Source organism: Leuciscus leuciscus (assembly GCF_965113295.1).
Source record: "Leuciscus leuciscus genome assembly, chromosome: 9".
NCBI classification, from domain to species: Eukaryota; Metazoa; Chordata; class Actinopteri; order Cypriniformes; family Leuciscidae; genus Leuciscus; species Leuciscus leuciscus.
In genome coordinates, this window is record NC_138733.1 from 25,407,200 (window position 1) to 25,430,516 (window position 23,317).

General features: G+C 36.3%; 1 protein-coding gene and 1 long non-coding RNA gene across 4 annotated transcripts; both read left to right on the top strand.

The window, feature by feature from the left end:
- Nucleotides 1–601: 601 nt before the first annotated feature.
- wdr95 (WD40 repeat domain 95) lies at nucleotides 602–22,936 on the top strand. 3 transcript variants are annotated; one of them, XM_082179689.1, is made up of 30 exons: nucleotides 602–789; nucleotides 2,082–2,352; nucleotides 4,789–4,842; nucleotides 4,936–5,019; nucleotides 5,191–5,256; nucleotides 5,800–6,030; nucleotides 6,143–6,228; nucleotides 6,573–6,665; nucleotides 6,953–6,998; nucleotides 7,083–7,129; nucleotides 7,425–7,542; nucleotides 7,775–7,844; nucleotides 8,588–8,810; nucleotides 8,995–9,100; nucleotides 9,996–10,147; nucleotides 10,309–10,411; nucleotides 17,032–17,138; nucleotides 17,224–17,303; nucleotides 18,752–18,806; nucleotides 18,896–18,941; nucleotides 19,948–20,007; nucleotides 20,118–20,286; nucleotides 20,421–20,519; nucleotides 20,599–20,672; nucleotides 20,768–20,906; nucleotides 20,983–21,022; nucleotides 21,191–21,279; nucleotides 22,190–22,368; nucleotides 22,504–22,605; nucleotides 22,710–22,936. In XM_082179689.1, exons 1-29 carry the CDS (start codon nucleotides 722–724, stop codon nucleotides 22,585–22,587), a joined length of 3,039 nt encoding a protein of 1,012 aa, XP_082035815.1. In that variant the 5' UTR covers nucleotides 602–721; the 3' UTR covers nucleotides 22,588–22,605; nucleotides 22,710–22,936. The 3 variants fall into 3 exon arrangements, 2 of the variants coding, with proteins under 2 accessions (XP_082035815.1, XP_082035816.1); XM_082179690.1 differs by having other exon boundaries at nucleotides 8,998–9,100; XR_014208640.1 differs by lacking the exons at nucleotides 21,191–21,279; nucleotides 22,190–22,368; nucleotides 22,504–22,605; nucleotides 22,710–22,936 and having other exon boundaries at nucleotides 20,599–20,661.
- On the top strand, nucleotides 11,660–15,696 carry LOC309506164. Its single transcript, XR_014208666.1, has 4 exons — nucleotides 11,660–12,007; nucleotides 13,028–13,186; nucleotides 15,058–15,147; nucleotides 15,264–15,696. It is a non-coding gene; the product is annotated as an uncharacterized lncRNA (long non-coding RNA).
- Nucleotides 22,937–23,317: the final 381 nt, after the last annotated feature.

Sequence of the window (23,317 nt, forward strand, 5' to 3'; positions counted from 1 at the left end):
ATGCAGTCAGCGTTAACTTTGGTGAATACAACATGTATGTTTCTAGCAGCGATCAATCTCTATTGTAAATGATCAAGCGAAGCTAACGTTATCTTGCTATTATTGCGTCCTTTTATGGGAGCTATAGTTATAACCTCAGGTGGCGAAATGATTAAGATAATGTTTCTCTTTTTCTGCATTCTGTACTGCAATATAAAAGCATTTATCTAACTTGGCGACATTACACATTGAATGAAGTATCAGTAAAACTTAACTTTGTTTGTAGTGACTATTTTGACTTTCCTTTATGCCGGAAGGGAGGGGAGGAGGGAGGAGACGGGATGAGGAGGAGGGAGGGTCTAGCTAGCCTCAGTTTTGTTTGACAACAATTCGAATGTCAACAAGAAGTTACGACTCCCGGCATCGCTTAGAGCACCTTTAAGTTTAAAATTGAAAAACGAAGAGTGAAAAGTTTTCTTCCCCCTGAAAATTAAGAAAATTAGTTTGCTGAACAGACGTCTCTGCTTAAAAGGTATTTTTAACATTATGAAATTTAAAAGTGGTTTTAAATGTGTCTCTCATCACAGTGCATGCGTAGCCACTCCACTCGGATTTGTGTATCAGGTAACCTGAGACTCAGGTGTGCTGTGTCTCTAAGCTCCTTTGCAAAACAAGCAAGCAGTCTCTAAAGAGAACGGAAGCCAAGCCGAAAAAGACGAGATACTCTCAGATCTCTTCAGTTATGCCGCTAGGCAAGAAAATTCGGGCCTCATCTGCTGGAGCCCAACTTGAGACCCATAACAAGCCCAGGTAATCTGCTTTATGTTTTTCATTTATCTATATCTTGACATGGCTTCCAGTTCCCATATTTAAGCATTTAATTTGCTCAGCACCACTTTGAAACAGCTCCTGATACAGAGACTAATTTGTTCTGCTTCATGACTTTCATTTCAGTATGAGGACTATGTTTCGTACCACATTGGTATTCGGTTATTTTCCAGCTCCTGACCTTGAGTGTCACTCCTCCTGTTGTTCATGGTGTTTACTGTTGCCAGGGAATATGGATAATGCTTTTGCCATGCTGGAACCAGTTTGTGTCCTTGAAGATTAATTCATTTATGTTTTGACAGACAAATATGAAGATATTACTTGACTCTAATTTGATTTGACCTAACATACTCTTGGCTTTCGCTTTGCAAAATGAAATTTTGGAGGTGTAAAGTTCTCCCTATAAAAACAACAACAACAACAAAAAACAAATGTACAACTACAATTTTATTATTTAAATCTGTAATTTACACAGACACACACACACATGTTGGGTTTTCATGTTTTATGGGGACATCCCATAGACATAATTATTTTTATACTGTGCAAACTATATTCTATTCCCTAACCCAACACACGTGGGTGTTTGTGTGTGTGGTTACTCATGACACATAGCAACACAGCTAGGGTTGCCAACTTATGGAAAGGAAAATAAGGGACAATCGTGGTTCTTTATAGGAAAACAAGGGACAGAATAAGGGACACTCAAAATATTTGTACTGCACCACACAGTGCATATCATTTGAGCATATGCAGTTAAATATGTGTACAAAAGATGTATAAAAGGTTCTCAGACAAACACATTTGGGTCATTTCGTGGAAAAATCAACCAAATTTCAGAAACGTTCCCAGCTCAAATTTTTGATTTCTTTAAAAAAAAATATTCTGAAGAAAGACATACGTAAATGAAGAAGAAAGCCAAAATATTAGACTACATGTGATGGATGTATATTTACTGAGAAATTCCAGTTTTGTAAAATGGGTCAAAATGACAATTTTCACCTGAGATTTGGAGTCAGATTACAGCGGGTTTTACGGAACGGTTGGCAACCCTAAATCCGATTGCTAATATGTTAGGTCTTTTATTGAAAGTAGCCTACTTTTACCTGTTGAGACATGTCGTCACAAGCACCTAATAAGAGGTATATGCGATGTTTGAGTTTTCTGTTGGGCGATGCGTGGTGCGCGAAAGGGCCATTTGCAAGGTCGTTTCTTGATAACTTAAATGAAAAAGAAATGATAAACAAAATATTCAATGCAACACTCTTATGCAGTTTTTCGACAGATTTTGGACCAGTGTATGGAGCGGCTGGACTGAACCAGAAGCAGGGCACGCGGTACAGACAGCAGGCTGATGGGGTTCTGCATTCTACGGGGTCCATTTTAGACAATACTGAGAGGAGCCAACAGCTTCCTGCCTGGCTGGAGAGAGAGCTTTTGAGGCAAGAACCCAGACGACACTCTCTTGCCCTGGGAGACGATGTTAAACTTAGCATGCGAAAACGCTACAGAGCAGATCCTGCTGGGTCCCTCTATGAGCTCAAGGTAAAAGTCAAAGGGTCACAATTGTGCAGCATCTGCTGCTTGGCTGCATTTCCCAACAATTATATTCTACCTAGATTGAATGCAATGCCTAGATTGGGGCAACTTGCCCCAGCATCATCTCTCACTGGTCAGGTATGCAAATGCAAATGTTATAATGATAAATAAGGGAGTTGGGCAGCTGGATTGATGCACTTCGTAGATCCAAAATATTGCATATGAAATTAGAGTCTAATATAATGTTTACTATTTAATATATTAGGTTATATTTAATGTGTAACCCCGCTCCCTCCAGCACAGAGCCCGCCTTCATATCGTTCTAATCTTGTTTTGCATTTTTTAAACTGATCTGCTCTAACCGACCAGTAAACAGACCACTGAATTCAGTTTTTACATCAACTTTAGGTATGTACAGAATATGTTTATTTTCATATCTTTTGTCTGCTCTAAATCATATCATATTTAATTCTTCAAAAAGCTATTTATTATGTCCCAGGTTTTGATGTAGAAGTAACCAACCAAATTGTAACTGCTTTTAGCCAACCATCTTTCAATCTTACAATCTAAAGGTGTCAGTGTAGTATAAGAGGTCACTCTTCTCATATCAAAGCTTCATTAAATTAGCCAAAACCAAAATCATTAACTTTCTGCAGGACAAAATTTTAGTCTTTTTTCAAAAATGACATTTTGATTCCCATTAATTCATTAGCTGGATGACCTTTGGATGGGCATGGGCAACCATTGCAGGGTAATCTGTCATGACTAGCGATTGACTGAAATGACACAGTGGACATGCATTATTTATTTCAACAGAGTGCTTGAACTTGCTCCCCAGAAAGCAAATACATTTTTTTCCCCTTATCAAGCCCAAATTTGTTTGTGCTGGAGGTAATTTGCCATCTGACTGCACAGTGAAATAGGAATGAAAGTTATAATCTGTATTTATCAGTAGGAGAGTAAATAACTACAAGTAGGAACACCCCTAACCAAATTTTTCATTTGTGTGACGTTAACCGTAGCTCAGCTGTTTTCAGTGTTCATTTTGCTGTTTAATGCTGTCACCCTAATTGAAATCTTAATTGTTTTTGTGGCAGATGCAGTACTTATTATCAATTCCTAGGCCGGCCGGGAAGGCTAATTTACCTTGGGTTCCCTCTGCAATTTCCTATGGATTTTTTGTGGCGATTTTCAATTTGTGAGTGAATTGAGGTCTGTTGTTATTCTAAAGAGACTGTTGTATATCACAAAATACAGTCTCAAAAATGAATTTTAAAAACTTAAGTTGCTAATAATTTGCAGAGATTTTTTTTATTTATAATTGCAGAGGAAACCCAAGGTAAATTAGCCTTATAAATACAAAATTACTAATCTAAAATCCTATTAACAATTGTAGAAGAAACCCCTATATCTTAGGCTGGGTAAACCCAGCCCGATCTGTCGGCAATTTGATTTCGCCCTGCAGCTCAGGCTGGAAATCTGTACATTCTTCTATCCTGCTTCCGTTACAAATTTGCGGGGACCAATCACAAACTGGCTTATCCACCTGGCGCGCTATTGGTGGGTTTAATCCAATCCAATTCCTTTTAACCTCTTGACGATGCTCAATGGCTTCTTTAGTTTAGCAAACAAATCGCTCGAGTGGGTGTAAATACCACTCACTTTAATGTTTTTTTTTTTTGCTTGTTTTTTACAACCTGCAAAAATCACTCGATGCCATTGCTCCTTCTGCAAACCGCTGATCAATGTTCCAAACCAACACGCTTGTTGACACGTTTCCTGCCTGGAGTCTTTCGCTGCAAAGTACGTCACCCGGATCGTTGGTCTGATTGGTTGAAGAACTATCCAGTTGCGTACAGAGTCATTTGAACTATGCCCGTTGATCACGCCTCTTGTGCAGTAGAAAATACAGAGCAGACTCCCCAGACTAATGTTCAATCTTAAAAGATTGAGCTTGGTCTGGTGATAGCCAGGCTACCAATATCTTATTTCTTTCATCAATTCATCATATCATTCCTTTATTCATGGTAGATGGTTTGACTGATTTGACTGGCATGTAATCTATTGATTGTCTGCAGACTGATGAAGCATGTGGGTTTTTGATCCACAACAAAGTTTAAATTACATCATGTTGCAACAAAGCCATTTAAATTTCAAGTGAATTTATTATTGTAAGGAGGAGCAGAACAGGTGACAGCAACCTGTCGAAATCCAGCAGCTGTTTAATTTTTTGACATGCTGAAAGATGTTTGATCATCCAAAAAATGTCAAACAACACTTGGCGATTTATACTATGTTGAAATAGTATCCGTCAAGGTTAATCTTTGTTAATCTTCTTTCTTACAAACCTCTCTGTAGAGACTTGCACATGTATGCTCCTTCCAACTCACATGTTCTGTGAGATTTTTGCCTTTTTAAATTTATTTTTGCTGTCCAACATAGATTGAGACGATGGTGTCCATTGATGATCTAAAGCACATTAAACTGGCCTATGATGTAAGTATTCAAAATGTGTAGATTATTTGGAAATCTAATTTAAATGATTAATTGGACACAATATGATTTTCCTAATTCTGTTCTCTTGAGCAGGAGTTTGCAAAGGCTGGCATCCATATGTTGGATTATTCAGAATTCAAATCTGTTGTGAAAAACTGCCCAGGTTTGAAAGGAGTTGTAAGTACTGTAAAAGTACTGTAAGAGAGGTTTATGTATTCAGTTATATCCTGTTGCTTGTGTAAATGGATTAACGGAGACCTAAAATCTTAATGTATGAGTGTACAATCTTCTCTCTCTCACTGTCTTCCCACCCATTACTTTGGACTAACACTTTTTGAAACGTCACAGAAAGAATCTCACATTCACCAGCTATTCATGAAGATCGATTACACTTGTGATGACAAAATCGCATGGGTATGAATAATTCACTACATCCTCTTTAAATCTCAAACTTGCTCTCTTAGATGAACTGACAATTTGTTAAATGCACAGTTGCATCTGTTTTTGAGTCGAGTTTTTGCATATAAAAAACCTTTGTGGGCAAGTGGTCAAAATGGGTCTCTTTCAGTAACTTTGAATGCACATATTTGTGCAGGAAATTGCTTGCAAACATTTTCAAATAGAAGTCATCATTGAAATTAAGTTTGCAAGTAAATTTATCCCTAACTTCCAAACGTGTATGCAAAAATCCAACTCCGGATGAACTTAATGTTTTTTTACATAAATGATATTGTTGTATTATGTAATGAATATACTTTTATTATGTTATATATTGTATGTTTTCATAATATTATAATATGGATATCAAAATAATATAATATTGATATTATTAATACAAAAATATGTGTATTTACATGATTTGTGAATGAGACTCATAACCTTTACCATGAAATATTGAACACACTTCTATAACAAATTCTATTAAAGTTTATTTAAGTCTTACTCTCTTTCTTTTAGCATGAGTTCTGCACATACATATACCTGGAGTACGAAGCAAAGGAAGAGACTGTGCGTCGCAGTAAAATGGCAGCTTTTATATTGCCGGCTAACATTAAGTTTCTAAAACGTGGGAAGCCTGTTGTGAGAATCCACTTGCTTTCTAATGGAACTGTTGTGACTCTAAGAGAAGATGGGGTTGTTAACTTCTGGACCCCCAAGCTTTATTCGAAGAGCAAGAAGAATGTGTTTGTGGGTTACATTTACATTTTATTTGTTTACTTCTGTATTCCTGTTCCTGCTCTCCTCCATTTTTTAATTAACCAATATTTAATTTGAATAATTTCTCTGTTTCTATATCCAGCCCGAGAGATCCATCAATCGAAAACAAAAATGGTCTACTGATTTTGTGCCAATGTCAGAGTACAACAAACTGATCATTGGAACTGGGTAAACTGCTTTTAAAATACATTTATTTTTACATAACAGTCTTTATAATACACTGTAGTGTATATAACTTTCTAATGAAGATTTTTCCCTATGGCATGCTGTTTCAAATGAAGATGAAGTAGTCAATTTGCAGATGCTTTTATCCACAGCAATTTACATTTATTACAGTGATGATTCCCTTGGAGCAGCCTGGGGACTGCTCTGTTATTCTGCTCAAGTATAGGCCTACCTTGTAACTTTGTAGTGTTCTGGGAAAAAAAAATGTTTTATATATAAAACAGCCACATCTGATCTCTGCCTTTCCTTCATTCAATCCAAACAACATATTTTCTCCCACTTTACAGATCCAGAGAGATCCAGTTTTATGAGCTTTCCTCTTTGGAGCCTTGCTGTCAGTTGAGTGCACTAAAAACTGTGCCTTTAAACCTGGATTACTGGTGAGCAGACCTGATTCATGTCAGACATGTTGATGTGATTGCTGTTTTGTGAAGTTTTGGAGTTTTATTCATGTTCAATGTTTTCAGATATGATTTTAGTTTAAAAAACAACTTAATTTGCTCTGCATTTACAAAGTAACATGATATAATAAGGGTATGTTATGTTGGCTCTTGCATTTTTATTTTTGTGTACTAACATATTTAAGAACAAGAACACTCAATTCTCTTTGTTGATATGTCAAAGTTTGCTTTTCTTGTAATTAAAAAATATACTCTGGTTTTGTTAGCTCTACTGGCCCAGATGAATGTATCATTGTATATGGCGATTCTCAGGTAAGTAAACGAAGGCAGTCCCACACATATGAATTTCATGAAATACAATGTGTTTAACTAATCACAAAGCTTTTGGCACTCTAGGGCTGTGTGAACATCCTGTTAATAACATCATTCAGGGATAAACTGAGGTAAACAAGGTTTCTTAATAGTACAGATTTTCCATGTGCAGTTTTGTAAAACAAAATTACAATAGCATGTCATGCAGGCGTGTTCTAATTTTCATAAATTAATGAATAAATTAATTAGGAAACATTGATTCTGTTCTCTGGAGAGATGTGAAAGATAACTGGCATGTTAAGAATATTATATTACCCTGCTCACTGTCTGACACTGTGCATGATATTCATCTTATTTATATATCCTTTTTATGGTATATTTTATGCATGGTTTGTAAGCTTTTTTAAGAATGCATTTATGCCCTAGATTGTGGAAAAGATTGCCGATGGTTGACAACATTCCAAACATAAGCCTCGACCGTGCAGTTCAGTCTCCAGAAATTACATTTATCAGATGGAAAGTCCACCAAGACTGGGTGTCAAAGGTAAAAAAAATATTATTATTATTATCATTATTAATGTAAGTATTTTTTTTTCTTCTTCTCATCCTATGTTGTTCTATTGCTGCAATGCACATGGATATACATTGCAATCAATTGTAAATATTCCATCAGTGCATTAGTGTAGTGTACTAAATTAGTTTTTTATAATCATCTCATTTTTTACAAAAGAAAAAACAAGTGTCTAAAATGTAACAATATTTTATTATCAATTCAGGTGAAATATTTTCAAAGCTTACCTGCCATTGTATCCTCATCAGGGCATGAAGACTCTGCCCTTGTTATAGGTAACATTTAAAAATGACTTCTATTGGTTTACTTTTTGCAGTACAGTGGGATCATTTTGATTATTTTATTTTCTCTCATTTAATAGGATTATATGTCACCCCAAAATCAAAAGGAAACATTAGAAATCATATTTTGCCTGAATAAAATGAAGCCTATTTTTAGACTATTCAGTGTTTTTTTATTTTTTTATTTCATGGCACTTAAGCACATTGTCTTCCTCATTATTGTATTACAGTAATGAGAATCATAATTAAAAATAATGAGAAATATAAGCAAGAGGGAAACAAGGAATAAGATAATGAGAATAGGGGGTCGAAATGGGCTTAGTTGAATGAAAATAATGTCACAGAGCAAAAAATCTTATTGATCCTAAAAATTGCGTTCATTTTATTTATGCAAGATATAATTTAAGATAATTTTACTATTGATTTTAGGGTGAAATCTGACCTAAACATTCATATAAACCCATGTGTAGAAAAAAGTGTGTCCTCCTTTCTCACTTCTTTCTCAGTGATGTCTGTTTAACATGGCAGAAGGAAGAAAATAGCTACTCTGGCGTCTTGCATGTTTAATGCCAGATGAGAGATGTGTCAAAACTCTCAGTGCAATGAAGCTCCGGTTAAACTCATTTGAATAACACACCATGACTCAGAAAGAGGGGAAACGGGATCTGAATCTGTCAGCTGTGATCTGTTTGAGTGGATATGCGTGTATGAAGGTTTGACAATCTGTTTTTAATTAGGATTCATTCATCCATCAACCTACATGCAAGAGCAGATGAGAGAGATGGCAGAAGTGAGCGAAAAGGGAAAGTCTACGAAAGTCACACAGAGGGCAACCGGCAACCAAACAATCTTCACCGTTCCTAAAGGAGTCATGACCTTTGATTTCTGTGAGAAGCATAATCTTTTGGTCACCGGCGGGTTGGACAGGCTGTTGCGCATGTGGAATCCTTATGTGCCTAAGTATGCCTTATATCTTTAGGGTATCTTCTTCATAAGTGGCATCTCTCTGATTTGAATTCTTTTGGACAATTTCTTCTCTGATCTATATAGGTGTCAGAAAATATGAAATATACATAGATAATACTGTGTTATCAAATAAAGTTGTTAAATGCCAGGCTAGTAATTTTACATTTCGAAATGGCAGTAGACCAACAGGGATTTTGAAAGGTCACGATGCCCCTGTTTCCTACCTCTGTATCTGCTCAGAAGATGGGCACATTTACTCAGTCTCCACAGACAAGACTGCTAAGGTGAGGAATTGATTCATTACTTAAAATCCAAAGTCAAATCTGGATTTATTATATCAAAAAAGTGTTTTAAATCTTCTCAATATGAAAAAACCAAACATTAAACTAAGCTAAAGTTAAACTGAATGTTCATAATTAGTAAAAACCAAATGCAACATTTATAGACTGCACCACTTGTTAATTAAGGAATAGTTCACCCAAAGATTGAAATTCATTTACTCATTCTCAAGTTATTGTAAACTCGAATGACTTTCTTTCATCTATATCCTGAACACGAGGGGGATTTTTTAAGCAAATGTGTATCACTCTTGTCAGTATAATGAAGGTGAATAAGGACAAGGCTGTCAAGCTCCAAAATGACAAAAAGCAGCACAAAAATAAATAAATAGTTAAATCCACCCAGTCTCTCCTTGATGCATTTATGAGAAAAATAATGTCCAGTTTGTGAAGGAATCATTCTTTGAGTTAAATTGTTCTTTTCTATGAATCACTTGATCTAGTCAAAAACCGGTCTGTGTAATGATCCGGTCACAGTAAACAGCCCACTAAAGTGAAGATTAGCATGGACTAGCCTGTTCATCACGCAAAACTATTCAGAAGACTTGCAATGTGGTGTGTAATTCACTAGGACCACTTTTATGAAACTATTACTTTTGAATCCTTTTCGAAGCTTGACAGCCTCAGTCCACGTTTACTTTAATTTTTTTTGACAACAGTGGGCAGAATATTGTTTAAAATTCTCCATTTGTGTTTCACGCTAGAAAGGTTTGGAACAACATGAGAGTGAGTAAATGATGACAGAATTTTCATTTTCTGTGAAATACTCCTAGTTACGTGCAACATAAATATGAAAATGCATAATTTTTTTATGATGACATTTTATTTATTTATTTTATAGATATGGCACATTAAGGATGAGACGTGTCTGTTTACTGCCGATCCAGAGGCAAGTAATATCCAGGGAGAATTGTCTGTGTGCCTCTACTCTTCAGCTGTGAAGGGGCTCTACATCGCCACAGATTCTCTCGCCTTACTATCCCTTCAGACAAAGTATGTATCTTAGATGTTATATAACAAAGATTTCAAAGCCTATTATGAGTATCAGTTGGCTGTAAGACATTAGGTTGTATGTGTATTTAGCTACAATTTTCTTGTCATTTAGTTGTCATGCATTTTGCTTCCTTTCTCCTTTCATATGGCATCTGTTGTAGACCACAGCCTAAGGGCAATCAGATTCTGTCCCATGAAGAGCCAGTGTTGTGCTGCGGTTACAGTGAGGAGTTTAGGCAGGTGGTGAGCTGCTCTAAGGGCTCGGTGAGTGCTTTTGACAAGTATCTGTATGAAATACATTGAGGACACAGATGCTCTGTTCCTCATGCTCATAGGTCGGTTTTTGAAAGAAGTCTCTTGAGCTCACCAGGGCTGCATTTATTTGATTAAACAGTACTATTGTGAAATATTATTGCAATTGAAAATCACTTTTTTCTCTTTTAATATATTTTAAAGGGGTCATATAATGGTACATGCACTTTTACAAGTTGATTGTACTGAAATGTGTGTTGGCAGTGCCTGTACACAACCATCATAAAATGATAAAAATCCATCCAGTGTTTTTTTTTTTAATCTTCTTATATGTTTCCTCCCATCTCAAATCAAGCTGTTCGATATTGTGACGTCACAAAATCGACGCCCCTCCCACGATGGTTGATTGACAGCAGCGTTTCAACACAGACCCACCCTCGCGCCCTCGTGAGCGAGCTGTCAATCATAGCACGCGCCGACCGGTGCGTTCATTGTTGATAGCTGGAACACTGAGTAGAATGGTGTCTGAGCGATTGTGGTGTTCTGTTCTTGGGTGTAATAAAGAACACAGCAGTCATATTGATGTTCCTAAATCCGTACAGCTGAAGACGCAGTGGCTGAGTTTGTTTTCGAAGGGAATATTCCCCACGATCAACGTCAATGCTTTCATGTTTGCGCGAATCATTTCACCAGACTGCTTTACAAACGAGGATCAGTAAAAAGCTGGTTATTTGCTAAGAAGCTGCTCCTGAAAAAAGGATCAGTACCAACTATTCGCGTTCCTGCTGCACCTCCAGAAGAACTGAAGTGAGTGTAACGTTTTATTGACCTTTATATTAATCTTTATATTAATCTTTGCAAATCGCTTGCACGCTTCACAATGAATGCGGCTATTTTTACACTCAGGGTACATTACGGCATGTTTTCTATGTACAACGTTATCAATATAATTCATAATCCCACGTTTATAATGAACGACGCGTTATGGTTATTGTGTTATTGTGTTAAAAACAGTGTGCGCACAGAACAGAGGGGCGGGGTGAGCAAAGCTCATTATCATTTAAAGACACATGCACTTAAACGGAGTGCTGAAAACACAGCTGTTTTTGACCAGGTAAAATTAGTGTTTTCTTACAATACTAATGAGAATTTTTAATTAAAGTATATTACAAACTTTTAATTTAGACCCTAAAGAATCATATTAGCTTGTACAAAAATGACATTATATGACCTCTTTAAAATGTAACTTCCTCACTGTAAAAAGTGATTCTGAGTTTTAGTCAGGTGGACTAGTAAAATCATGTCCTGTCAACTTGCAGTGTCTCACTACACAATAGGATGAGTTATGACAACCTCAACTTGAAGGGAAATGGAAAACTTTAAATAACGTGTTCATATAACAACAAAGCATAGGTTCTATCAACTTTCTGTGTAATGCGCATGTGCCAGAAACTCTACGTCATGATGACGTACTATTTGAACGAATTTGAAGCAGACGCGCCATCGCCATTTTTTTTGCACGAGAAGTTGCTGATGCAAGAAAAGACGAAGGAGCCCGCGTTTGAACGAGTACAGGTGGACTTTTATGGAGTGCAAATAATGAAATGAGTAAGTATACCCTAATTTGTGCTTTCTTTCATGTTAAATTAGGCTTGTTTCGTTAGCGCATCTCGTCCGTGTTTTGATTCCAGGCACATTTTGATTAGCACTACATTTGGCAAACTCGATTAATGTTAGCCAAATGCACTGCCAGGCAAATTTCTGCTCGCTCGACAGAGACACTGAGCTGCTGTCGAGACGTGAGCAGAAAGAGAAGTCGTCATTATAAGTTAATGTTTATAAATAGATAAAATAGTGTACATATAAGTTTTTTTTAGCGTGTTCTTAATCGGTTCATTATCGTTAGAAACACCTAATAACCAGTAATGTTAACGTTAAGTTAATATCTGAAGCAGCGCCGCCAGTCCATATTTGTGTTTAACATGACAAATAAAAATGCTTGATTGACTTATGTTTCTTAAACGCCCTGTTGTTATTTTTTCAAATGACATAGGCTACCATATGAATGTTTTTGAGCACGTGCAAACGGCGTGTCTTCTATAGGTAAGTTGTGATGTAAGTTATTAATATAAGTTCATACATTTTTGTAGTGTAATAATCACATTATTAAACTTATATGTAATTTGTGTTACCTGTGAAGCTCTGAAGAATCTTGAAATTCAGAATTACGTTATTTGTATTAAACATTTCCACATAATAAAAGCTATATAGCATTGCAACATCATCAGTATAATATTCAATGCATCACCCAGCCATAGAAATAAAAAGTGTTGATATTTTTTCCCTCATTGTATTTGGGGAGTAAGATGTTTTAGGGCTACATGATTATGACAAAAATCATAATTTTCCTATTTTGCCTATTACAATAAATTTGTTTACACAACAATTGTAGACACAAACAAGTGCTGTTCTATTAGAAGATATGGGCAAACTTAATATCCTAAGATTATATGACCAGTTCTTTCATGTTGAGTGAAATTAAAATGTTTTAACTTGTTAATGTTTTAAGACTGTCACTGAGACCCTGGCATCTTTGTTAAATTTGTAAATGCATTTATGTTTTTATAGATCAGCAAAGAATTCACCAGGCTTGTGTCAAAGGCCCCGAGCAAGTCCTTTTTGGAAGGCCTAGATGGTCATCTCTCAAAGCAGATACAGTTATTCAGGTCAAAGCGGTATGAGGACATTCCAGAAATTACTTCAGTACTGGAGAATCTTGATAAGGATGTGAGTCAATTTATTTTAAAGCAGTCTTTCTCTCCCCAAAATGACAATTCTGTGATCATTTACTTACTTACTCACATCATAAACCTAGTGATAGTGACATCATTTCATACAATGACTTCAGAGTAACTGTCTAAAAAGTAACCTATACGTTTTGTATGTCATATTCAAAGTCTTCTGCAATCATACAATCTCTTTGTATGATGAAAACATACACATTTCAGTCTTTGTTTACAATAATGTTTTATTGTATTAGCTACTACATAAATATCAAGCCTCATTGGTTCTTGCAAGTCTTTTGATCAAATGTCATGACACAAGAACTAATGAGGTTTGATGTTGTTGTTGTAGTATGTCGTAGTAACCTTAACATTGATATGATCTGATCAGTTCATTACACAAAGTTTTAAAATTTTTAAAATAGGCAACATAACTCATCCACTACTTTTAACTGCATTTTTTATAGTGTTGACTTGTCCTTTATAGAGCTTAACAGCCTAGCCATTGTTCATTTATGAATATTTTTGTATGTGTTTGAAGTGGCATGTTGGTGAGTAAATGACAATTATCATCTTTGGTAACCTATCCTTTTAAATCCTTTAAAGTGTTGTTACAACCCCAATTCATTTAAGGCAGGGGTGCCCAATCCTGCTCCTGGGGAGCCAAGATCCTGCAGAGTTTAGCTTCAACCCCAATTAAACACACCTGAACCAGCTAATCAAGGTGTTCAGGATCACTACAAACTTCCAGGCAGGTGTGTTGAACCAAGTTGGAGTTAAACTCTGCAATACATTATTGGCCCTCCAGGAGCAGACTTGGAGTGTTTTCTTACTGGGGTCATTTGCTGCGGTACGAGCCCGAGCGCGATTGTTCCTGGTTTCACACTCAACTTGATTCTATCGAACCCTGGTGCGTTTGCGTGCATATTACATCATGGCAAACGTGCACGGCGCATGATAGAAAACAGAATGTGGGTCAATATAATTCGGTGCTATTATGCGCAGCTGAGTGAACAACACAGGTTTACTGTGTGTGTGTGTCGCATAAGGTGACCTTCTGCTGCTTGCAAACGGACTCTTTTGAGGAGACAGTGGATTTCCAAATTTGTTGCCCTGATTCCACACGCTGTGCGCGAACACACTGAAGGCTCACTCTCGCTCGTATCCAAGGTAAATCATCAACACTATCATCCCTTACATGTGTTTTATTTAACTAAATACATCCTAATCAGCTAAAACGCATGCGCAGGTCACTTTACTTCCTGTAAAACTGGGTGCGTGCTTGTTCAGGAAGTAAAGTGACCTGCGCATGCGTTTTAGCTGATTAGGATGTATTTAGTTAAATAAAACACATGTCCGGGATGATGGTGTTTAAGATTTACCTTGGATACGAGCGAGAGTGAGCCTGCAGTGTATTCGCGCACAGCGCGTGGAATCAGGGCAACAAATTTGGAAATCCACTGTCTCCTCAAAAGAGTCCGTTTGCAAGCAGCAGAAGGCAATCAGGCGCCGGGAACAATTGCGCTCGGGCTCGTACCGCAGCAAACGAGCCCAGTGTGAAAGCCCCCTAAACTAAACTGCTAGTGTGAAAGCACCCTTAGACACTCCTGATTTAAGTGCCATGAGCGTGTTACACCCACTATTAAATCTTATTTTGGTGCTGAACAAAAAGGTAACAAACAACTGTTGTTGCATCACATCACTGGTAAATTATTTACAACAAAAGTGTACAAGTGTAAATGTGCAAATTTGAAATTAATGTTTTTATTTTTTCTATAAACAAGACAGAGGGAGGGGAAGAAAGGATAAACGAATAAAGAAAAACAAAGGATTGAACCAATAAAGCTGGTACTTTAACCATCCTTTAATTTACAGACAACAAACCAAAGGATGAGGACTGCAGCATTGCTTGGCCTGCCATGGTACATGCGAGAGATTCCTTCAAAATTCATGAAGATATGTGAGGTAAGCTGAAACCTTTAAGGCAAAACAAGGAAAAATTGCAGGGGTCTGGGGACTGTAAATTGTTTGTGTAATTGGTTTTAAGTAATAGTACCTTGTTTTGTTTGCATTCTATAAAGCCCAGTGACATTGAAGAGGAAGTGATCAAGTGTGTGATCAAGGAATCCTACTGGTTGTGGAAAATATGATGGAACCTCAGTCAGCGTTCTACAATGACGTTGTCCTGGTGATTGAGGAAGAAGTGGTAATGCGTCACCTGAGTGCTGTACCTAATGCTTTTCTGAACCTGATGGGCCTGGTGTACGCATTAAACCTTGACTACCCAAAGAAATTCAAATTCACTTTTGAAGTGATACAGCGCCTGTTTATTGGAGTTGGATCAGACTCTTGCACCACAAGAGTTCACTTTTTGAAGAGCAAGTTGCTGAGATAAGACAGAAAACAAATGTTGGTATTCTTGATTTTCAAACAGACTGTTTTCTTGTTACCTTGTTCTGCTTGCTCTTTCCTTGCCATGTTTCTACAAGTGGGAATTGAAGACACTGTTTAAACAGTTTAATCTGTGAAGTTTTTAATACAGCTTATTGTGAATTCTTCTTGTACACTTGTTCCTGCAATGAAATTATCTGATAATGACAAGGAGAGTTATTTGTACTATTTTGGCTCTAAGATGGGTCTGTGCATAGAGAAGTTTGCACTTGTTTGTGTGAGCTGTATGCATGTGAGGGTTTTTCTTGTGGAGTTTTTTTTATCTTTGCAAGATAATTATTTGTGTCTGTGTCTTTTGGGTGCAATGCATCTATTTAAAAAAATAAATGCTGAGAGTTTCAATTTTGCAGTTGTTGATTTCATTAAAAATCTGGTTCCAGATAGATATCTAGAACTTCTTGTTAAAGCAAGCAATGAAGTCCAGTAAACTCAAATAGTTAAGTTATGATGTTGAGGAAAAATGACTATTTATGTCAATTAGACTTGGTTAATGGTTGTGAAAACATGAAAAATTAAGTTCATCCAATATGTTTTTCAGTTGACTTAACTAAAAATTATAAATGCTTATTAACTGATACAGTACGTTGGCTCAATTTACTGCAAGTTATTTCAACAAATACATACAAGTTGAGTGAACTTAAATCCTAACGTTGGCTAAACTTAACTGAGTCAATGCAACAAGATGACTTGACTAAGTCAAGTTGTGTCAACAAATCATTTTTTACAGTGCTCCAGCAATCTTCAGTGTCGCTTGATCCTTCAGAAATCATTCTAATATGCTAATTTGGTGCTCAAGAAACATTCCTTATTGTTCTCAATGTTGAAAACAGTTGTGCTGCTTAATATTTTTGTGGAAAATATGATACTTTTTTTCAGGATTCTTTGATTATAAAGTCCAAAAGAAAACCATTTATTAGAAATAGAAATATCTTGTAACAGTGTAAAAGATTTGACTGTCTCTTTTGATCAAGTTAATGTGTCCTTTGCTGAATGAAAGTATTAATTTATTTTAAAAAAACAAAAAGCTTACTGACTCCAAACCATACATAAAAACATACAAGTACTTCATACGTCTTGTGTGCTATATTACAGTTCTTACAAAGTCATATGATAGCTTTGTGTGAGTAACAAATTGAAATTTATGGGTACAGGTTTGTTTGTTTTTGGTTGAAGTTAGCAAAATTGTGACTAAAATCGCTTATTATTGTGAGTAGTCAAGGTTCCTTTAACATAATTTTTTTCTTAAGATCCAAATAATAGATAGGCCGATAAATTTTTATCCAGAAGTGTTTTAAAAGTAATTCTATAATTTCAACTCATGACAGGCTGAGCTGTTTTTAGTAAAGCAGCAGTCCCTCTTTCTAAATGCAGTACTTTAACGTATTTACTTGAATTCAGGTTGTCAAAGTCTGGGATGTGGAAACTGGAGCTCAGATGTTTGAGTTTGGAGGTGCTCATGGAGAGTCTGCAATTACCTGCATGGCTCTTGACTCTAGCGGAAGGAGGTTGTTAAAGCTAATTTAAATATATGACATTGCATAATATCTGCAGTTTTGTGCAGTTTTTTTTTTCTTTCTTTTTTTTCATCAGGCTAGTGACTGGTGGAAGAGATGGCTGCCTTAAGATGTGGAACTTCAACAATGGCCAGTGCGTGAAGATATTCAAGAGAGGTCAATAATTCCTTATAGTTCTTAATGTGTATTTGATTGATTTGCTTTGCTCCTGAGTAGGGTTGGGAACCGAAAATCGGTTCTTATCCAGAACCGTTAGTGTTTTTGAAAAATACCGGAACCGTGCGAAATTCCGAAGTTTCAGTTCCGAAAACGGTTATGGTGCGATGTGTGGGCGAAGTGCTGGGAGCCTTTAATAGCGACGTCTCAGCTCATGAATATTAAAATAGTAATGAATGCACTGGCCCTCGCACTACTCATATACGTTTTGCGTCAGATATCAACGCAGAGAGAGTATAAAGACAGTAGAGCTGCACGATTCATCTTTAAACGATCTCGATTCAAACACCCATTTAGGATCTTATTCCTAAATGACAAAAATTTCACACCGGAACATTCAAATCTGTTTGCGCTGTCGTTCAGAGAGCAGTTGTCAATATATATGAAACAGCTTTACTTTCACAGTCTTTTCAACCACACAGTATCGATATTTCTGTGTAACAAATATTCAAATGATCACAGAAGTACTGAGATAAAAGTTTATACTTCGAGTAAATCACCTTTTGAATGTCGCTGCCTTCAAATAACAAGTGTATCGATTACATCTGATGCTTCAAAACATTCATAAATACAACTGTTAAAGCTGCAGTCGGTAACTTTTTTTAAGTTCAGATTTTTTTTTTTAAAAACGTGTTTTTGTCTTATCCTGATTCACTACGGTAAGCCTGTAATAAGCGTTTAGACTCGGACTACTTTACACCGGTCGAATCGGCACCGCTGCCGAGTAGCCCAGTGCCTGCGTGACTCACCCGCATCATAGACATAAACAGAGAGAAGTAGGTCCGGCTACAATGTTCTTCCGCAAGACGCATGCAGTTCTGTTTATTAACTGCTAGAGCGCTGATTCATCCAGTAATGAAACAAGTGAAGTCTTTATGAATCAATCATTCAATCCGATTTAAAAAATATTATGTTTCACCGGTCTGGATCTTACATGTGTGTTCAAGCATATTCTACCCTTTCTGAGAGGGTATTATCCACTGCTGGAGATACAATAAACTATAGGAGAGGTCCCAAATTATCCTAGAGAATGCAGAATTGTTTATTTTCCTTCAGAAAAATTTATTATTTTTTGCAAAAATTGCTAAATATGTTGAATTTGTTGACATTACCAGTGTGTTAAACTCATTTGACAAGTATAAGAAATAAACTCAAAAAGGATTGTGCATTTTCCCCTTACTACTATTTTTTATTAGTTGTTTTAATAATTTTTATTGAATGGGAACTGGAACTGAAACCGGAATCATTTGGCGGAACCAGAACCGAAAAATTTCTTACGATTCCCAACCCTACTCCTGAGTATGACTGATTATTCAGAGTATATTATATCCCACATTCCCTATAAAGCTGTTGTGAAGCAAAGCCCTTCATTATGTTTTTTTTCCCAGATGGAAAATGTGCAGAGATTTGTGACTGCCTCTACCTGACACTGCACATGAACGCGTAAGTCTGCTGACTGCAAGCGCCTTAATCTTCATGGATATTATTATCCTCATTTTTTGGCTGATTCACTTTTTTATTTCTTTTGGCAGATTTGTGATTTCTGTTGGTTGGGACCACAGGATCGACATTTACTTGGTGGGTATAAAGTGACCAGCCTGCTTCCCATACGACCTTTTTTTATATCAGCATAATTCCCCAGATGGCTCTCATAAAATGCTTGACTGCCATGACCTGTTTCTTCCCCCTGGTACTCTCGCCTTTATTGCTGTTCACTCCATTTCCATATTTCATTTACTTCGATGTTTCTCCCTCCTCAAAAGTGCTTGAGTGCTGTTTGGTGTGGTTTATTCCTCCATTCCCTTTTGACAGTCCATTATTCCATCTATTACAAGAGCTTTTGTTCACTTTAGAAAAGAGAATCCGAGCTTCGTGAAAAAAGATACCCTAAATGCATGATTTTGACATCACTGGAGAATACGTATCTCATTTTATAAAAAATGTTCCCTCCCCATCTATTGTCAATTCTGTATTAAGTCTTCAGAGTACTTTGATTTAGTAATTCTTTCAGTGGAAGAGGAATATCTATCTATCTATCTATCTATCTATCTATCTATCTATCTATCTATGATTTTGGTGATTTTATTGCTAAATTGCATGTAATCAATAAAAAAATATTGTATGGTTGTCACAGTTATGAAATATATATAACATTGTTCTAGTTGTTTCTGGATATTTTAATCCAAAAATCTATATTGTGCCTTTAAATGAATTAATTAAAATTACTCTCCTAATGAAAAATTAATTAGATTAATCCCATAACCAACAAAATACATTTATGTACTTGCCGAGGGACACAGCTGTCAAGTTTGTGACAAACAAACAAAAAATCTTTAAAAAATGTTCAAACATCTTTTTCTCACCACCAAATTACATAAAATCAAAGATGTGTAATTAGTACTTTAACTTGTTGGTCAGGTTGCCTTATATCTGAATGGACCATTCTTTGCCAGATTAAGCCACACTATGCACCAAATTTAATGCCAGTGATTTAATTTAATTCAAGAGACTGTGAACAGAATAGTGCAGAATTGCCAGTGATTACTTTTGAAGCTAAGCACGTTATTTATTTATTTTTTGACAGGACTCCAAAGAGGAAAAACTGTACAATCAGAGACCAAAACCTTCTTGGCAGGACGATGTGGTATTAGCATCCTCCACAACTCACACCCATGTCTACACACATGTACTTTGAATCCCCTTCAAATATGCAGGGGCACTTTGGGAAATGTGTTGAATGTTTCTCACACACAGAGGAATGGGCACAAAGCGGATATTCTGTGCATTGCTCAATGCACGCCACACTTCCTGGCCACTGGCAGCTACGATGGGGAGATCATCGTGTGGAATGTAGTGTCTGAACGCATACTGTCTCGCTTCCAGACTCCTCAACAGACCCCTCAACAGAGCAGCAGTTATCCTGGTATGCCAATCCTCCCATGAATTTTCAGTGAATAATGATTTCAGATTTGCTGGTCCTCAATCACATCTGTTATATGAAAACTTGGTATATTATGCACAACTCATATGGATAACTTTTCATTTTTTTATTGATAGTTCAATGCACAACTGTGCTGAGCCTCATCTTCTTAAAAACCCGGGCGTTTGTTCCTGAATTGTCATCTTCTGCTTGGCTTGTATCTTCAGATACTGAAGGTAAACTGGTCCTTGCGATGAATAAAATGATAGAAATCAGTTCATATACAATTTGCAGAACGTATTTCATCTTTCAAAGGTTATGTTCATTTCTGGAGTGTTCTGAATGGCGGGAAGTTCATCACATCTTTTCTGGCTGCAAGTAGTATATTCGTATATCTTATATATCATATATTTCCTCAAGTTTGATTATAAATTCAATGTCAACAGAATGAGACAAAGGTTCTAAATAAAATCTTATGTTTAAGTCTCAGCATCAGCAGGCGATTATGAAACTGGCTTCAACGCAGGATGACAGCATGCTTTTTACAGCCGATCATGTCGGCTTCATCTACATTTATGATGTCAAGCAATATGCCCTGGGGCCTGAACAAAACCCTCCTGAAAGTAAGGACAGTCCTCATTTTATTTTAAATTTTTTAATGTTTATGTTGAGTCTTGACGTGGTGTTATTCATTTCTAGAGGTGAACTTCTGGCGTGCACACATCAGCAGCATCACTAGGTAGGTTCAATAAGTGGGGGGGGGGGGGGGGGAAGCAAACAAAAAGTGTTTATTCAATATTCTTTCTATTATTTTGATGTATTTTCCTTTCATTTTTTGTTTAGTATTTATTTATTTTTTAAAAAAGACATCTCATTAACATTATTACCATAATTTCCTCTCCTCAAGCTTGAAGATAATTGACAATGACCAGTTTCTGCTTACCTCCTCATTGGACTTCTCAGTGCGGTTGTGGAGTATCCATGGGGAGTTTATAGGTACATCTACAAGTTGCTTAGATGTTTTTTTCTTTTTCTAAGTCTCCAGTCCCAGGAGAAAGTCTTGATGATTCCATGAGTCTATGGTGTTGAAGATGCAATCAATTTTAAAAATCAAAATTTATGAACTAAACTTTTTTATCACCAAAACTTATTATACATGATACGTATTGTTATTGTACACTATTACTGCAGATTTAGATCACAAATAACCTACAGTCATGACCTAAATATGATTTTCCTTTACAATAATAAAATGTTAAAATTCAGAATTAGTGACTTATTGCGTCAGTCAAGCTACAACGATACAACATTTTGACCAGATCACTGAATCAGTGAGTTGTTGATTTAAGAACAGCTGCAGTCAGATTATTCAGATTCATGAATGAATAGTTCAGTGCAATTTGTGAACCAATTCAACAGGTTCATTGGAAAGAATTGGCTTGTTCATGAATCAATCTATCGCGTCTCAGCTTGGGTATCAGGTGGCGATTTCTTCAGTTCAAAATAACGAGGAACGATATATTTTTATGAAATGAAGTAGAGTAAGAAGTATGATATTTTGTGAATGTAGTGAAGTAAACATTTCCCAAAAGAAAAAAAAATACTCAGAAAAAGTAGATTCTTGAAAAATGTACTTGTCAAAATCAATTTACAAAATTTGTCACGTTGACCATTGCTACAATACTGACAGTAGATCTTTTGTTTTGTCCGCAAAATTTTGCTAATGTGACCGCATCTTTAGTAGACCTACAGACTACGACTTGAAATGATCAAATCAAAATGTTCAATTTGCAGGTTCACAAGACATAGGCTATATGTGTTTGATTCACTGAAAAGAACCAATTAATTAAAGTCATTTGTTCAGGAATCAAATGTATGACAACCTAAACTACATTGAACTCTACAGGTACATTTGGACAAAATGAGATTTGGAGCATCGACACACCATCTTCTTGGAAGCACCCGGCTGTTCCCTCGGAAATTCTCATAGATCCTTTAAGCATGCCATCTCAACCCATACTGGATAGAGAGACCGATCTGTCAGATGTCTTGGACTCGGTGGAAACTAAAAATAAAAAGAGTGAGGTAAGATATTTGGATGAAGCCTGGTGTGGTCGGGGGTTGTTTCATAAAGCTCTGTTTTCCCCACAAATGGATCAGGTGGTGTTTCTGAGATTGAAAAATGGCTTCTAAAACAATCCTAATATGCTTTAATTGCAGCTGGATGTCCTCATCGGTGAAAGTGACCATCCATCAATCCTCAAAGAAACCGAATCTGCACAGAGCAATTCCAGGTGTGTCTGAGCCTGGCAAGAGAGATTAGTGTATATTTTCATTCAGACCAAGCACACATCTAAATATTAACCAAATCTCCTTATTAAAGAGTAACAAATTGGATTTTCTCCAATTTTTTGGATCGCAGGCAGTGCCACGCAATATTCAAACGTATCAGAACTTCAGACAGAATGGGTCTCAAGGACTACCACACTTTTGAGGACTCATACCTTGTTGTTAACCTTACAACAATTAAAAAAACAGATCTCTCCAAATTCCAATCCAACGATGCAGATGACTAGTCACGTCAAAGTCAGCGTGCTAAGATAAGGACAAATAAATGACATAACAGTACTATCAAAGGAGTGAAGAGTTGTTTTTTCATTAGATATCATCTCATGATTTAAAGTTTATTTTTCATGTTTATTTTCATGACAGTTCAATTTTTTTCTAACCATTTTGAAAGCCTTAAAGGGAAAGTCCAAACCTAAAGAATACCGTTCCAATTCTGAAGAATGTTTAAACTCTTTTTGTCCATACAATGGATGTCAATGGGGTCCAAAACAACATTTTACACCATATATTTTGTTCCAAAGAGAAAATTCATTAAGGTTTGGACATGAGGCTGAGTAAATGATGACTGAATTAAAAACATTTGGGTAACCTATACCTATAAGAGATTTGCAGAAAAACATGGATTCAAATTTTTTAGAAGTGTTTATTTTATTGCGATTTCAGCAAAAGTATCAGGTACAACACA

Coding starts and splice junctions, on each gene's coding strand:
- wdr95 (XM_082179689.1), top strand. CDS start 722: ATGCCGCTAGGCAAGAAAATTCGGGCCTCATCTGCTGGAGCCCAACTT. Junction 2,353..4,788: donor GGTCCCTCTATGAGCTCAAG/GTAAAAGTCAAA, acceptor TGTCCAACATAG/ATTGAGACGATGGTGTCCAT. Junction 17,304..18,751: donor CGTGAAGATATTCAAGAGAG/GTCAATAATTCC, acceptor TTTTTTTCCCAG/ATGGAAAATGTGCAGAGATT.